General features: G+C 35.1%; 3 protein-coding genes across 3 annotated transcripts; 2 read left to right on the top strand and 1 right to left on the bottom strand.

Moving 5' to 3' along the window:
- Nucleotides 1-717: 717 nt before the first annotated feature.
- On the top strand, nt 718-3,389 carry LOC108805916 (riboflavin biosynthesis protein PYRR, chloroplastic). Its single transcript, XM_018577909.2, has 9 exons — nt 718-1,132; nt 1,209-1,343; nt 1,438-1,537; nt 1,606-1,731; nt 1,814-2,127; nt 2,212-2,331; nt 2,420-2,665; nt 2,755-2,880; nt 2,962-3,389. The coding sequence occupies exons 1-9, from the start codon at nt 770-772 to the stop codon at nt 3,223-3,225; spliced, it is 1,794 nt and encodes a 597-aa protein (XP_018433411.1). The 5' UTR covers nt 718-769; the 3' UTR covers nt 3,226-3,389.
- A 2,494-nt stretch (nt 3,390-5,883) lies between these two features.
- On the top strand, nt 5,884-8,304 carry LOC108811817 (probable pectinesterase/pectinesterase inhibitor 33). Its single transcript, XM_018583914.2, has 3 exons — nt 5,884-6,669; nt 7,027-7,362; nt 7,461-8,304. Exons 1-3 carry the CDS (start codon nt 5,925-5,927, stop codon nt 8,156-8,158), a joined length of 1,779 nt encoding a protein of 592 aa, XP_018439416.1. The 5' UTR covers nt 5,884-5,924; the 3' UTR covers nt 8,159-8,304.
- A 244-nt stretch (nt 8,305-8,548) lies between these two features.
- Nucleotides 8,549-9,414, bottom strand: LOC108810807 (uncharacterized). Its single transcript, XM_018582887.2, has one exon. It carries the CDS (start codon nt 9,362-9,364, stop codon nt 8,666-8,668), a length of 699 nt encoding a protein of 232 aa, XP_018438389.1. The 5' UTR covers nt 9,365-9,414; the 3' UTR covers nt 8,549-8,665.
- Nucleotides 9,415-12,976: the final 3,562 nt, after the last annotated feature.

Raw genomic sequence — 12,976 nt, 5'->3', positions numbered from 1 at the left:
ATAAACATTTAAAAAATAAAAAATGTATATTTTGAAACATTTTTTTTTCTAGAATATGGATCTTTCTGAAACAGAGGGAATATTACATATTATTTAAAATATTAAATTAATACTTTAAAACTTTTTAAATAATATTTAATAAAAAAATTCCATCTTCAATTTTATTTTCAGAATTACATATCTAACCAAAAACATAAAGAAATTTTGTTAAACTTATAATTACCAAAAAGCATAAACATTGTACTATAAAAAATAATTTTATATAATTAAAAGTCTATGAAAATCATATATAAAATATATAATTGGATTTTTATAGTAAACATAAATAAATTATAAAATACATCTTATATGTATATATACACATATATATACTTAAAACTATTTTTTGTTAGCTTTGCAGTTTTATTTTTTCTAAATCAAACTTTTTAAAAATATAGTTTTACAAACATGTTGAAAAAATTATTTTTAATTAATATTAGTTACAAATATATTATACAATAAAATTCTTTTACTATTAGATATAAATTTTCATAATTTCTATTTACTCGTCATTTTATATCGATATTTTGACATATATATCTCACATTAAGAAGATGACTTTAATAGTGCTAGTAAAAAAATTAACGTTTAAAATGTGTAAGATTATTATTTAATAAAAAGCCTATAATTAGTTAAAATTATTTTAATAAATAAAAAACTGCAAACATTTCGTAATTAAATCCATTATCATCACACAGAACTGGGGAAGCAAGCGGGCGACTGGATTCCAATGGCTGCTCTCTCGCTTCGTCTCTGTTCACCTCCCTTACTCTGCAGAGCCTCTCTCTCAAACGGCGACAACCACCACCACCACCACCACCACGCGACCGATGCTTCCTTCATCAAACGCGCCGCCGATTTATCCGAGAAGTCCGCCGGACTCACATCGCCTCACCCTAACTTCGGCTGCGTAATCGCCACTCCCTCCGGTAAAATCGCCGGAGAAGGATACCTCTACGCCCAGGGCACTAAACCCGCGGAAGCGCTCGCCGTCGAAGCCGCCGGGGAGCTCTGCAGAGGCTCGACGGCTTATCTAAACATGGAGCCTGGCGACTGTCACGGCGACCACGCTGCCGTCTCTGCTCTCCTTCAGGTTTTTTTTTTCTTCCTCTCATTTAACAGATTTTGAATTGATTGAATTGAGATTATTTTTTTTTGGTATAGATTAGGCAGGAGTGGGACGAGTTGTTGTCGGGATAAGACATCCTCTGAAACATCTAAGAGGGTCTGCGATTCGTGAGATGAGAAGTCATGGGGTTGAAGTTAATGTTCTTGGTGAGGATTTTCAGAGTAAAGTTCTTGAGGTCTGTCTTTTTGTTTTATTTTTTTTTAATAAAGTTTTCACCTTTTTTTTTTAACTTTGATTGAACACTAAAAAAATGTGAAAACTTTTTGCAGGATGCTAGGAAGTGTTGCCTTCTTGTGAATGCTCCTCTGATTCATAGAGCTTGTTCTCGTGTTCCCTTCTCTCTTCTCAAGTATGCCATGACTCTTGATGGTAAATCATTTCAACATTATGTTTTGCTAAGATAGTATGGAGCTAGTTGATGATCTTTTTTTTGATAGGTAAGATTGCAGCAAGTAGTGGCCATGCTGCATGGATAAGCAGTAAGCTCTCTAGAACCCGAGTGTTCGAGTTACGTGGAAGAAGCGATGCTGTGATAGTTGGAGGAAACACCGTACGCCAAGATGGTAACTAGTTAGTACCTCTCATTAACTCCTACTAACATGTGAGAATAGTTGTTGGAAGTTATGTGATTCCCTTTAACTGCAGATCCTCGGTTGACTGCAAGGCATGGACAAGGTCACACGCCTACACGGATTGTCATGTCTCAGAGCCTTGATCTTCCTGAGAAAGCCAATCTATGGGATGTCTCCGATGTTTCTACCATCGTTGCCACACAAAGGGGTGCAAGAAAGAGTTACCAGAAGTTTCTTGCCTCTAAAGGTGTTGAGGTTGTGGAGTTTGACATGTTGAACCCGAGAGAAGTTATGGAATATTTCCATCTCCGTGGGTATCTCTCTATTCTATGGGAGTGTGGGGGAACATTAGCTGCATCTGCTATATCATCCGGTGTCATCCACAAGGTACTTTCATACTTTAATTTCTAGTCATATTATGGCTTTTAAGTTTTAAGACTGTATATCTCTTGATGTAATTGATTTTTCCAGGTTGTTGCTTTCATTGCCCCCAAAATTATCGGTGGGAGTAAAGCCCCGTCCCCTGTTGGTGAACTTGGGATGGTAGAGATGACACAAGCATTGAATCTTATCGATGTTTGCTACGAGCAGGTTATACATTCACCATGAAATACTATTCTTGTGCTCACTTTTGGCTCTTAGTCAGAGGGTTTTAATCTAAATCCTTGAAAAACTACAGGTTGGTCCAGACATGCTTGTCAGTGGATTTCTTCAGCCCGTGCCGGACCTTTTACCTGTTATCCCTTCGGAGGACGCAACTTTCGAGATTGACCCTAGTGTTAACCCCTTTGAGTCTAGTATCATATTCTTCTACAAAACATGGGACCTTTATGGAAGCTTCTCAAATTTCTCTCCGCATCCAATTCGAATGCCATATGGTGATGATGATTACAGAACATGGTCAAGTGTTGAGCATTACTATCAGGTACCACTCAACAGTTTCATGTAATGGCATCTTGCTCTTTCTATTATAACATAAATCTCTTTTAACGCATAACCACAAAACCTTTCAAGGCAAACAAGTTTGTTGGAGTTGAAAATCCGTTAGCACATGACTGCGTTGAGAAAATAAGAACGGCGAAAAGTCCAGAGGAGGCTGCTTTGATAGGCAGATCAAAGCAGAGACAGCAACCTGAACTGGTATGTCCTCCTCCAGTTTCGAACAATAGAACAGTCTTCACTCGTTTGTTGAATCTCTCAAGATTGTTCATTAACACTTAGGTTCGGAGTGACTGGGAAGATGTGAAGATAGAAGTAATGTACATGGCTCTGAAATGCAAGTTCTCTACTTATCCTCACTTGAAAACAATGTTGCTCTCGACCGCTGGATCCGTTCTTGTGGAGGCTTCACCGCACGATCTATTCTGGGGAGGTGGTCGCGAAGGAGAAGGGCTCAACTATCTTGGTAGACTACTAATGCAGCTTCGTTCTGAGTATTTGGGCGAATCCTCTGTTTCAGCTGAGAACACTTCGCTGGCCTTATGAAGGACTGAGAGTCTTTCTCTCATAATCATTCATATGTACCCTCAAAAAGTTATCAATAGAATTTTCAGTTTTCTGTAATATGTTGACATTTTACATTTTGTAATTCTTCAAATCTTTTAAAACATTTATGAAATATTCCATAGTTGATTTAACTTTTAGTTCAAGGCTTTGAGCAGTACACTTCAATAGCTACTACCTAGTTAGTGCCTACTAGGTTCTGTTCGGGCCGGATGAATGTATTCCCAAACCTTAAACTTGAAGACACTAGTTGGTCAGGACGTATTGAGGAAAAAAAAAAATATCTTGATAAATGTTCAATGTACCTGGACGTTTTACCCAAATCAAATTGAACCATAAAACTAAAATTAAATGTATATTCAAAATACTATTTATGTATAATCTCTGTAATATTATTTGAGAAGTCAGTTTCCTATGTGTCGCGTTCACGTTAACTCTCACGGTGGTTGATTACATTGATACCCTTAATGAATCAAAAATATAATATTAAAAACTATAATTGATTTTTATTCAAATTTCTTTTGTAAAATTTCCAAATAACATATATAATAAAAAAGAAAATATTTATAAAGGCTATAAAGTGAATTTAAAAACGAAAATATATGTATTAATAATATGATTTCATTAAAAAGGAAAGTTCACAAATAGTAATATTGCAAAAAAGTAACTTTCTATATATTATCTTTTCTAATATATTTTTAAAAATCAGTATTTGATTTGATATATATTATGAAAATACATTCACATTTAAACGATAAATAAATTAATTTGACTTGACTTAATTATAATAAAAAATTATACTTCAGCTTGAATTTGAAAGAATATATGTAAGTTAATACAACATGAGTTACTCGACTAATCCAACTTATATCTAAAATCATAGATTTAACTATAATAAGAAAATATAATTTTATAATAATAATAATTTATTTTATAAATATAAATTATAGGATACTCAAAACACATTAACAAATGAAAATAAAATATTAACCAACTGTAAAAAATTAGTTTTTTATAAAATTTATATATATGCATGAGACTTCAGAATATTATCGTTATATTTATTTACATAATTTTGATTCAAACGCTTTAGTTTATTTTTTATTTCATTCTAAGCACAATATATCTTAAGTTATACATAATCTTCCTAAAATATAATTACATATTTAAGACAACAACTAACCTAAATGTTAATAAGAAAATTAATCAAAATTTTAACATATTTAGAATAAAAGATATTGTAGTTGAATTCATAGAAAGACATGCAATCTAATATACCCAAATCATAACTAAATCGACTGTAAAAACAACAAAACCGACTAGATATAATATATCTAAAATCATATGTCTGATTAAAATAATACAATATTATTAATATAAGTTAATTTAAAATTAGAAGTAAATAGCAATCAATTATTATATTATATTTACTTTATAAATATTTATACCCGTGCATGAGCACGGGAAAATCACCTAGTTTATATGTATATATAAGTACAAATTATAACAAAAATATGTTTTAAGTATCTAAAACTATCAATAAATAAAAAAAATTACCTTAGAAAATAAAATTATCATAATATTTTTTCTTAGTTATATGAAATTATCAGCATTGATTGATATTCTAAATTGAGCTACCCAAATATTTATCCGTACAATTTGTATTAGTCGATATTTTCATCAAAATTATCTGAAAAACTAAAATTTTAAGTTGAGTTGGGATTATTTTTAAATATCAGCCAGTTCCCTATTATTATATGAACTGAACTCGAAACCAAAAAAAAAAGAATCAAAACTGAAATTTTATAAATACTTAACTCGAGCTGTTTATATATTTCTACTAAAGAAAAATTGAAAAACTAAATTAAAATCGAACCAAAATCGAAGTCAGATGCCTAATACTCAACATAAAAGTAAAACTCGTTGGAGTTAAATATTCACCAGAGACATTCATTGAACATTTATCAAGAGTGGTGCATGGCGTACCATCGAACATGGATCTCATAGAGACGACTCAGGTAGTGCAGTCAGGCGTGTATTTTCAAATAATGGTAGAATTGTCGGTTGTAAAATCGTCTTTGTAATATTCTCATAATTGTAAAGCATAATTAATCGATAATAATCAACTCAGACGTTCAAAAAAAAGAATGTGTACCATATAATTAATTATATAGTAACATAAAGTAAACAAAGATTATTGAAAGAGTTTGCGTATGCTTGAAACTACAAGAGTAGAAACTGAGCTAAAAGCACATGGTAGGTTACTTTAACATTGGAGAAAAAACAGATCTTCTTCTTGTTGTCCCTTTTAAGTCACTTTTCCTCCTCTTTATTCATTTGACATTTTTCTTCTAAATATTTTTTATATTATATATGGAATCAATTGTAGGCATCTCTACAGAAGATTGATATTATATGATTTTATAATCATAGGTTTCTAAATAAGAAGATGAGTCACGATATCATATGTATACAATCCCAAGCAAAGACAACACACATCATCATGTTCTCCCCAATAATAATCCCTTGCAAAGTACATACCCACAAACTTCAGAATTATAATTTTAAAAATAAACATTAATCAATTTAATATACAAAAAATAATCTCCCTTTAATTAGCTAAAACATCACACCATGATTCTCAATTCCCCATACAAACTCAAACCCAAGAACTTCAAAAAATGCTTAGAGGCATCTTCCACAGTTGCCTCTTGGCATCATTTCTTCTTTTATCAATCTCCTCCGCCTTACGAGACGGTGGCCTTTCCGGTGGAGCAAATGCTCCTTCTCCATGGGACCACAACATTGCACCATCACCAGAAACCGCACCATCCCCAACCCAAACCACGAGTCCCCCACCCAACTCACCGCCATCTTCCGGTCCAGCGGCTGCTCCATCTCCGATCAACAACGGCTCTATCTCTGGCGACATGACATGGTGGTGCAACAAGACTCCACACGCTGAGACATGCAATTACTACTTCCAAAGGAGCCCACACAACAACATTAACAGACCACCAAGGTTTCGGTCCGAATTTCTACGAATGCTGGTCCAGGTAGCACTTGACCAAGCCGTCATCACACACGCTCAGACCGTAAAGTTCGGTCCGAGCTGCACCAACAACCAACGGAAAGCCGCTTGGTCAGACTGCGTTAAGGTCTTCGAAATCACGGTTGCTCAGCTGAACCAGACGCTCAAGGGACTTAAACCGGCGGCTCCTAGTGATGTGAAGTGTTCGAACTTCGACGCACAGACGTGGCTCAGTACAGCTCAGACCAACATTGAGACATGCCGGTCTGGTTCCGAGGATCTTAACGTCTCGGATTTTGTCATGCCGGCGATCTCCAACAAGAACTTGTCGGATTTGATCGGAAACTGCTTGGCCGTCAATGGAGTTCTTATGAAGGAACATAATCATACAACTGGTACGTTCAGTTTTATTATAGTATTATAATTACTTTGAGTGGTTAATTAGATTCCTCATTTACGAACATGCTGATTTTGTTTATCATTTTTTTTTCTTTTTTGAAACACTTGCCTTCGGCTTATAATTTTGTCTTAATACTCTGATGCAACAAAAGGTATACAAATAAAAGTTTATTACGTTTATTTATCGTAATCTTATCTCATACGTAATTAGATTAATCATGTCTATAACACCCTAGTTATATTTCCTCCAAAAGATTTATTTTCATGTTAAAGTGGTTATATGCGAATACAGTTGAATACATAACGTGACTTTATCTAACACGGTCGGATTTATGTTTGGTTGGTTTGTCTAGCTAACCACAAAGAATACTTCCCAAGTTGGGTCTCAAGACACGAGAGGCGATTACTATTATCGGCCTCTTTAGCCAAATCTAGACCCAATCTAGTGGTGTCGCAAGGCAGGTTCAGCCATTTCCGGTCGATCCAAGCTGCCATCAACTTCGCAGGAAGACGGAAAATTAAGTCAAGATTTGTAATATACGTGAAGAAAGGAGTTTACAGAGAGAACATAGAAGTCGGCAACGATAACCACAACATAATGCTTGTTGGCGACGGAGAAAGAAACACAATCATCACCAGCGGTAGAAGCGTCAAGAACGGCTACACCACCTATAACTCAGCAACAGCTGGTAAATATATATATTTCTTAATATCTTGCTAACTCCGACTTAATATATACCTTTTATGATACTAAATAAGTTTTGTGCCAACTCTTACTAAACTGAAGGCTTTGGAGGCCAAAGGTTTGTAGCAAAGGACATGACATTCATCAATACGGCAGGGCCATTACGCGGCCAAGCTGTCTCGGTTCGGTCATCCTCTGACCTCTCAGTTTTCTACCGTGTTGGCATCCATGGATTCCAAGACACGCTCTACATTCACTCGCAACGTCAGTTCTTTAGAGAATGTTACATCTCAGGCACCATAGACTTCATCTTCGGAAATGCAGCTGTTGTGTTTCAAAACTGCATGATTCTCGTCAGACGTCCTCTCCGTGGCCAAGCTAACGTTATAACCGCTCAGGGTCGCGGTGACCCTTTCCAGAACACAGGCATTACCATCCATAGCTCAAGGATAATCGCTGCTTCTGATTTGAGGCCTGTTATTCGGTCTTACAAGACCTATTTAGGTCGACCGTGGCAAGCCTATTCGCGTGTTACGATCATGAAGACTTATATAGATAACTCAATCAGTCCCTTGGGATGGTCTCCTTGGCTAAGAGGATCCAATTTTGCTCTAAATACGGTTTTCTATGGAGAGTATAAAAATTTTGGACCTGGGTCTTCCACGAAGTGGCGGGTCCGGTGGAAAGGATTCCACGCCATAACTAGTGCTGCGGTTGCTTCCCGGTTTACTGTGGGAAGCCTTATTGCAGGGGGCTCATGGTTGCCTTCCACTGGCGTGCCGTTCAAGACAGGGTTGTGAGGAGAATTGCAAGTTCTACTATTCCAAAAACTATTTATATAGTGTGTTATGCGTGTATGTGATCCTTGTTTATTTATTTATCTCTTGTTAACAACATTGTTAACCCAACAAACTTATTCTATATATATTTTAAAGATACATTGGTATAAGACGCATTTCCTCTAGCGCTACATTAGGTCCAGCTTAAATTTTGAAACACAGGCTTTTAATCTGTGTTATCAAGAGTCAAGAGCATATGCATTTTAGTACAATTTTCAACGGTAGAATAGAAGATTTACGTACTTCATTGCGTGTGCATCATCATTCATATCATTCACATATTTGGTATTGATGTTATTAGTGATCCTCAAAAATAACAAAATACCATTTTATTGTTGATATTACTATACTTCATACTCTTTCATTAAACAGACAATGGAAAAGTGCAACCATCTAATGTGTTCATACGAGTAGCAAACTAAATAGAATGAAACTAAAAACAGAGTGAAAATCAAACGAAACAATCACCTAAGTAGGGGTAAGAAAAGGATCTTCCTCTGTGATATCACCAATATACCCTAATAATAAGGTTATAATCACGCCCATTAAACCTAAACATACCAAATCCATAAAACCAAACCGCCTCTTCTCTTTCACTTTTCTAACCACCACCTCTTCCTTAACCGCCGCCTCCGGAAACGTAACCTCTCTCTTCTCGTCCGATGAAGCATCTTCAAACAGTGGCCACTGCTCAGCGTCCTCATCTCCTTTCTTCTCATCCCATGAAGCATCTTGAAAAGCGTCCACGTCTCCTTTCACTTTCTCCTCCTCGCTCTCTTCCTCTGCTTTATCAAGTTCTTCCTGACAAGAATTCACCAACGAGTAAACCGAACCGGCTTCACCATCGCCAACACCATCGTTACTATCCAAACTCTCATCATCCCGACCGGAGAATCGATTGGTTTTGAAAGCCCTTTCGAGTTCGTTTAACCTCTTGGCCATGCAAGCAAGTTTCAGCATTTCTTCACTGACTTCTTCCCCTTCTGTCTCCGTTGACGGTCGAGACGAAATCTCAGCCACTAAGAGGGTCTTCAAGAAACTAACTCGGAGTTCGATATCCCGGTAGACATTGGGATCATCTTCATTAAAAGTGGGTGATTCACAAAGATACTCGAGTTCTTCAAGTTTCTTCTCCAAGACTGAGTTTGTCTTTGTCTGTTTCTTCATTCTCTTGGTCACCCTCTTAATCCAATCAATGAATTTAACTTTGTGTGTTGTTTCTGTCTTCGTCGGATTTTACAATGTGGAATAAGGAAACTTCTAATTAAGTGGGTTGCGACGGTTACTATGAAACTAATATGCCTTTTCGTGCACACGTACAACACAACGGTACACGTTTACGTTAGGACAAGAATTAGGTTCACCCCCTATGGTGAACCTTTAAATTCACCACTCCCCTTAAGACCAATCAAAATGCCATGTAGATAATTAAATAAAAAAATATTAAATTATTAAAAAAATAGTTAAAAAGAAAAATAAAGTCAATTTTAATGATGCAAACTAAACCCTAAACCCTAAATCATAAATTCTAAACCCAAATATATACCCTAAACCCAAATTTTATACCCTAAACCCAAACCATATACCCTAAACTCAAATTCTAAACCTTAAACCCAAACCATAAACCTTAAATCCAAATCCTATACTCTAAATTGATCATATATCCTATACCCTAAACCCAAATCCTATATCCTAAATCCAAATCCTATACTCTAAACTCAAACCGTATACTTTAAACCTAAATTCTACACCTTAAACCCAAACTCTAAACTTAGAGATTTGGATTTAGAATTTACGATTTGGATTTAGGATATAAGATTTGGGTTTAGGGTATATGATTTGGGTTTAGGGTATATGATTTGGGTTTAGGGTATAAGACTTGGGTTTAGGGTATAGAATATAGGATGGGTTTAGGGTATAGCGTTTGGATTTAAAGTTTAGAATTTGGGTTTTAGATATATGGTTTGGGTTTAGGGTATAAAATTTGGGTTTAGGGTATAGGTTTTGGTTTAGAATTTAAATTTAGGGTTTAGTGTTTAGTTAACGTCATTAAAATTAACGTTATTTTCCTTTTTAACTATTTTAAAAATAATTTAATATTTTTTGTTTAGTTATCTACATGGCACTTTGATTGGTTTTAAGGGGAGTGGTGAATTTAAAGGTTCACCATAGGGGGTGAATCTAAGTCTTGTCCTTTACGTTACCTATAAACACGTACGTCTGGATGTTTTTGTATTTACTTTTTTCTTCTTCTCACTCTCTAGCAATCCTGTAGTTAATTAGAAAACAGAAGTTAGTAAAATGAGAAAGTAAATACTAAAATGAAGAAAATGGAAATCAGTGAGAAAAATGTAAATAGAGTGTAGTTTTGCGATCTTATGTGGATTTTGATGAACTTTATAATTAAATACTAGATTTTGTTCTAAGATTTCAAAAACGGGTGTTTATTTGAGAAATTGCTTATATACTTCACATTTTTAATACTTTGTGTATTTTACTTTCAGCATATTTACTTTTTTTGTGTATTTTACCTTCAGCATATTCACTATCTATCTAGAATAATGCTGAGTTTATTCCTCATGTTCTTATTAATCCTTTTAAGTTTTCACCAAAAGAACTGCTGGAGATGAAGCCTCTCCATGCCTTCGCCGATTTCTTTCTCCCCATATAGTGTGAACTGTTGATTGGAACACATATCTAGCAATGAACATCTGCATTCTACTCCAATGGGAATCACCTGTGACAAGTCTAACGATGCTTGCCCACTCAACAGTAAACTGGTTTTTAATCACACCTTTCATCAGGGTTTCCCAAATTTGAGTAGAATACTAACACTAAAAAAATAAATGCTGCATCAATGGCTTCTGACAAAACACACAAGAAGTGTCAACATTTCCCTACCAATGTATCATCATGTCTCCTGTTGTAAGCCTCTCATTCATCGCAATCCATAAGATAACCGAGTATTTAGGAGTAGCATGTTTGAACCATACTGCATGGTACCAACTACACTTCTGATGCCTCTCCCGTATACTAAGCCATGTTTCTCGAGAAGAAAAAATTCTTTTGTAATTACCCTTCTCAATTTTCCACAAAGATACATCGTCTTTCTGAATAATGTTCTCTTTATATCTTGTAATTTCCTCCTCTACTCTATTTAGAATAGGAACTCTCAGATGTCTTCTTCTATGGCTTCTACTTGCTTCCGCTTTCGCATGTACTGCGATCCCGATATCTATCTAGCCTTTATCACATAAAACATTCTTCAAACATCCCAAGCTAGACCAAACATCATGCAAAAAAAGAATAAAATAATAAGTAAAAAATTATCCAATTATTTGGATTTGAATGTCATTTATTTATACTACTAAAACAAAATCTATAATAGGATTTTATCCTTAATTTTTGGAGTTATTTACAAAGTTATGTCACTAACAATAAATTTTCATATATATATTATTGGGCTTATTGCAAAAGTGACTCAAAACTTGAATTCAAACAGAAAACTAACCTTTTCTTTTGACTCATTTTTTTTTTGAGTTTTTAACCCCACATCTGCATTTTATCTACGAAAATGCCATTAACCCTTTTTTTTTTTTTTTTTCGAAAATGGCTTCTTTACTGTCTCAACCTCATTTTCTTCAAGTATTTACAATATTGCCACTGCCATGAATAGTGGGAACAACCTTGTACGAACTGTTTGGAGCTTTTAATGCCCTTTAATGCACGTAAATCTCTTTACACTCTCTCTGTTTCAATTGTTATGAACTAAAAACAACATTTCTTTCACTTTCTCTCCATATTCATCCAAAAAACTGAAGCTTTTGATTCAAAATTGTTTGGAGCCATATTTCTTTCGTTTTGACTTACGGTTGCTTTCGTTTGAGGTTCTGGGTGGTTGGAGAAGACCCTGTGTGCAAACAAAGTCATCTCACCTAGTTGAAGGTACGAATTTGAATTTTTTTCAAAATCTGTTCGCGTAGAAGACTTACAAGTAAGTCATCTGTATGTAGAAGACTTACTGATGAGTCTTCTGGTCAAACGGACGACTTAAACTAAGTCGTCCAGCTTTGTTTGGTGAAAAAAAACAGTCCAGACGACTTATATATAAGTCGTCTACGAGAAACAGGCTAGTTTTGCATTTGACCGAATCGTGTCAGATCTTTGACTATTTCTGGACGACTTATAATTCAGTCGTCTCTCGGAAAGTTAAAATTTCAATATTTTATTAAACTAGACGACTTACGTGTAAGTCGTCTTAGGTTAGTTTTGTAGTTGAAAAATAAAACTTCATAATTTAATTTTTACCAGACGACATAATATAAAGTCGTCCCGTCAGAAGACTTAATTTAAAGTCGTCCGGGGAAAGCAAAGTCGTCCAGAATTTTTCCCAATTAAGTCGTCCAAACCTTGCTTATCCCGGACGACCTTAAATTAAGTCGTCTAGCTGGACGACTTTTAGTTAAGTCGTCTGGAGAAAGTTAAATTTCAAGTTTTATTTTTCAATTACAAAACTAACCTGGGACGACTTACGTGTAAGTCGTCTAGTTTGAATAAAATATTGAAATTTTTACTTTCCAGAGACGACTGATTTATAAGTCGTCCAGAAATAGTCAAAGATCTGACACGATTCGGTCAAATGCAAAACTAGCCCGTTTTTCGTAGACGACTTATATATAAGTCGTCTGAATTTTTTTTTTTAACAAACAAAGCCGGACGACTTAGAATTAAGTCGTCCCTTTTAATTTTCAATTGCAAAAGTGACCTCTTTAGACGACT

This window comes from Raphanus sativus, chromosome 6 (assembly GCF_000801105.2).
Source record: "Raphanus sativus cultivar WK10039 chromosome 6, ASM80110v3, whole genome shotgun sequence".
Classification (NCBI taxonomy): domain Eukaryota; kingdom Viridiplantae; phylum Streptophyta; class Magnoliopsida; order Brassicales; family Brassicaceae; genus Raphanus; species Raphanus sativus.
Note: the sequence above shows the minus strand (reverse complement) of the source record. Positions and strands in the feature narration are given on the sequence as shown.

Bases quoted from the DNA above. Each gene is read 5' to 3' on its own strand.
- LOC108805916 (XM_018577909.2), top strand. From the start codon at position 770: ATGGCTGCTCTCTCGCTTCGTCTCTGTTCACCTCCCTTACTCTGCAGA. The intron at 1,538-1,605 runs GTAAATCATTTC...TTTTTTTGATAG, and splicing joins GTATGCCATGACTCTTGATG to GTAAGATTGCAGCAAGTAGT. The intron at 2,332-2,419 runs GTTATACATTCA...GAAAAACTACAG, and splicing joins TCGATGTTTGCTACGAGCAG to GTTGGTCCAGACATGCTTGT.
- LOC108810807 (XM_018582887.2), bottom strand. From the start codon at position 9,364: ATGAAGAAACAGACAAAGACAAACTCAGTCTTGGAGAAGAAACTTGAA.
- LOC108811817 (XM_018583914.2), top strand. From the start codon at position 5,925: ATGCTTAGAGGCATCTTCCACAGTTGCCTCTTGGCATCATTTCTTCTT. The intron at 6,670-7,026 runs GTACGTTCAGTT...TGGTTTGTCTAG, and splicing joins GGAACATAATCATACAACTG to CTAACCACAAAGAATACTTC. The intron at 7,363-7,460 runs GTAAATATATAT...ACTAAACTGAAG, and splicing joins CTATAACTCAGCAACAGCTG to GCTTTGGAGGCCAAAGGTTT.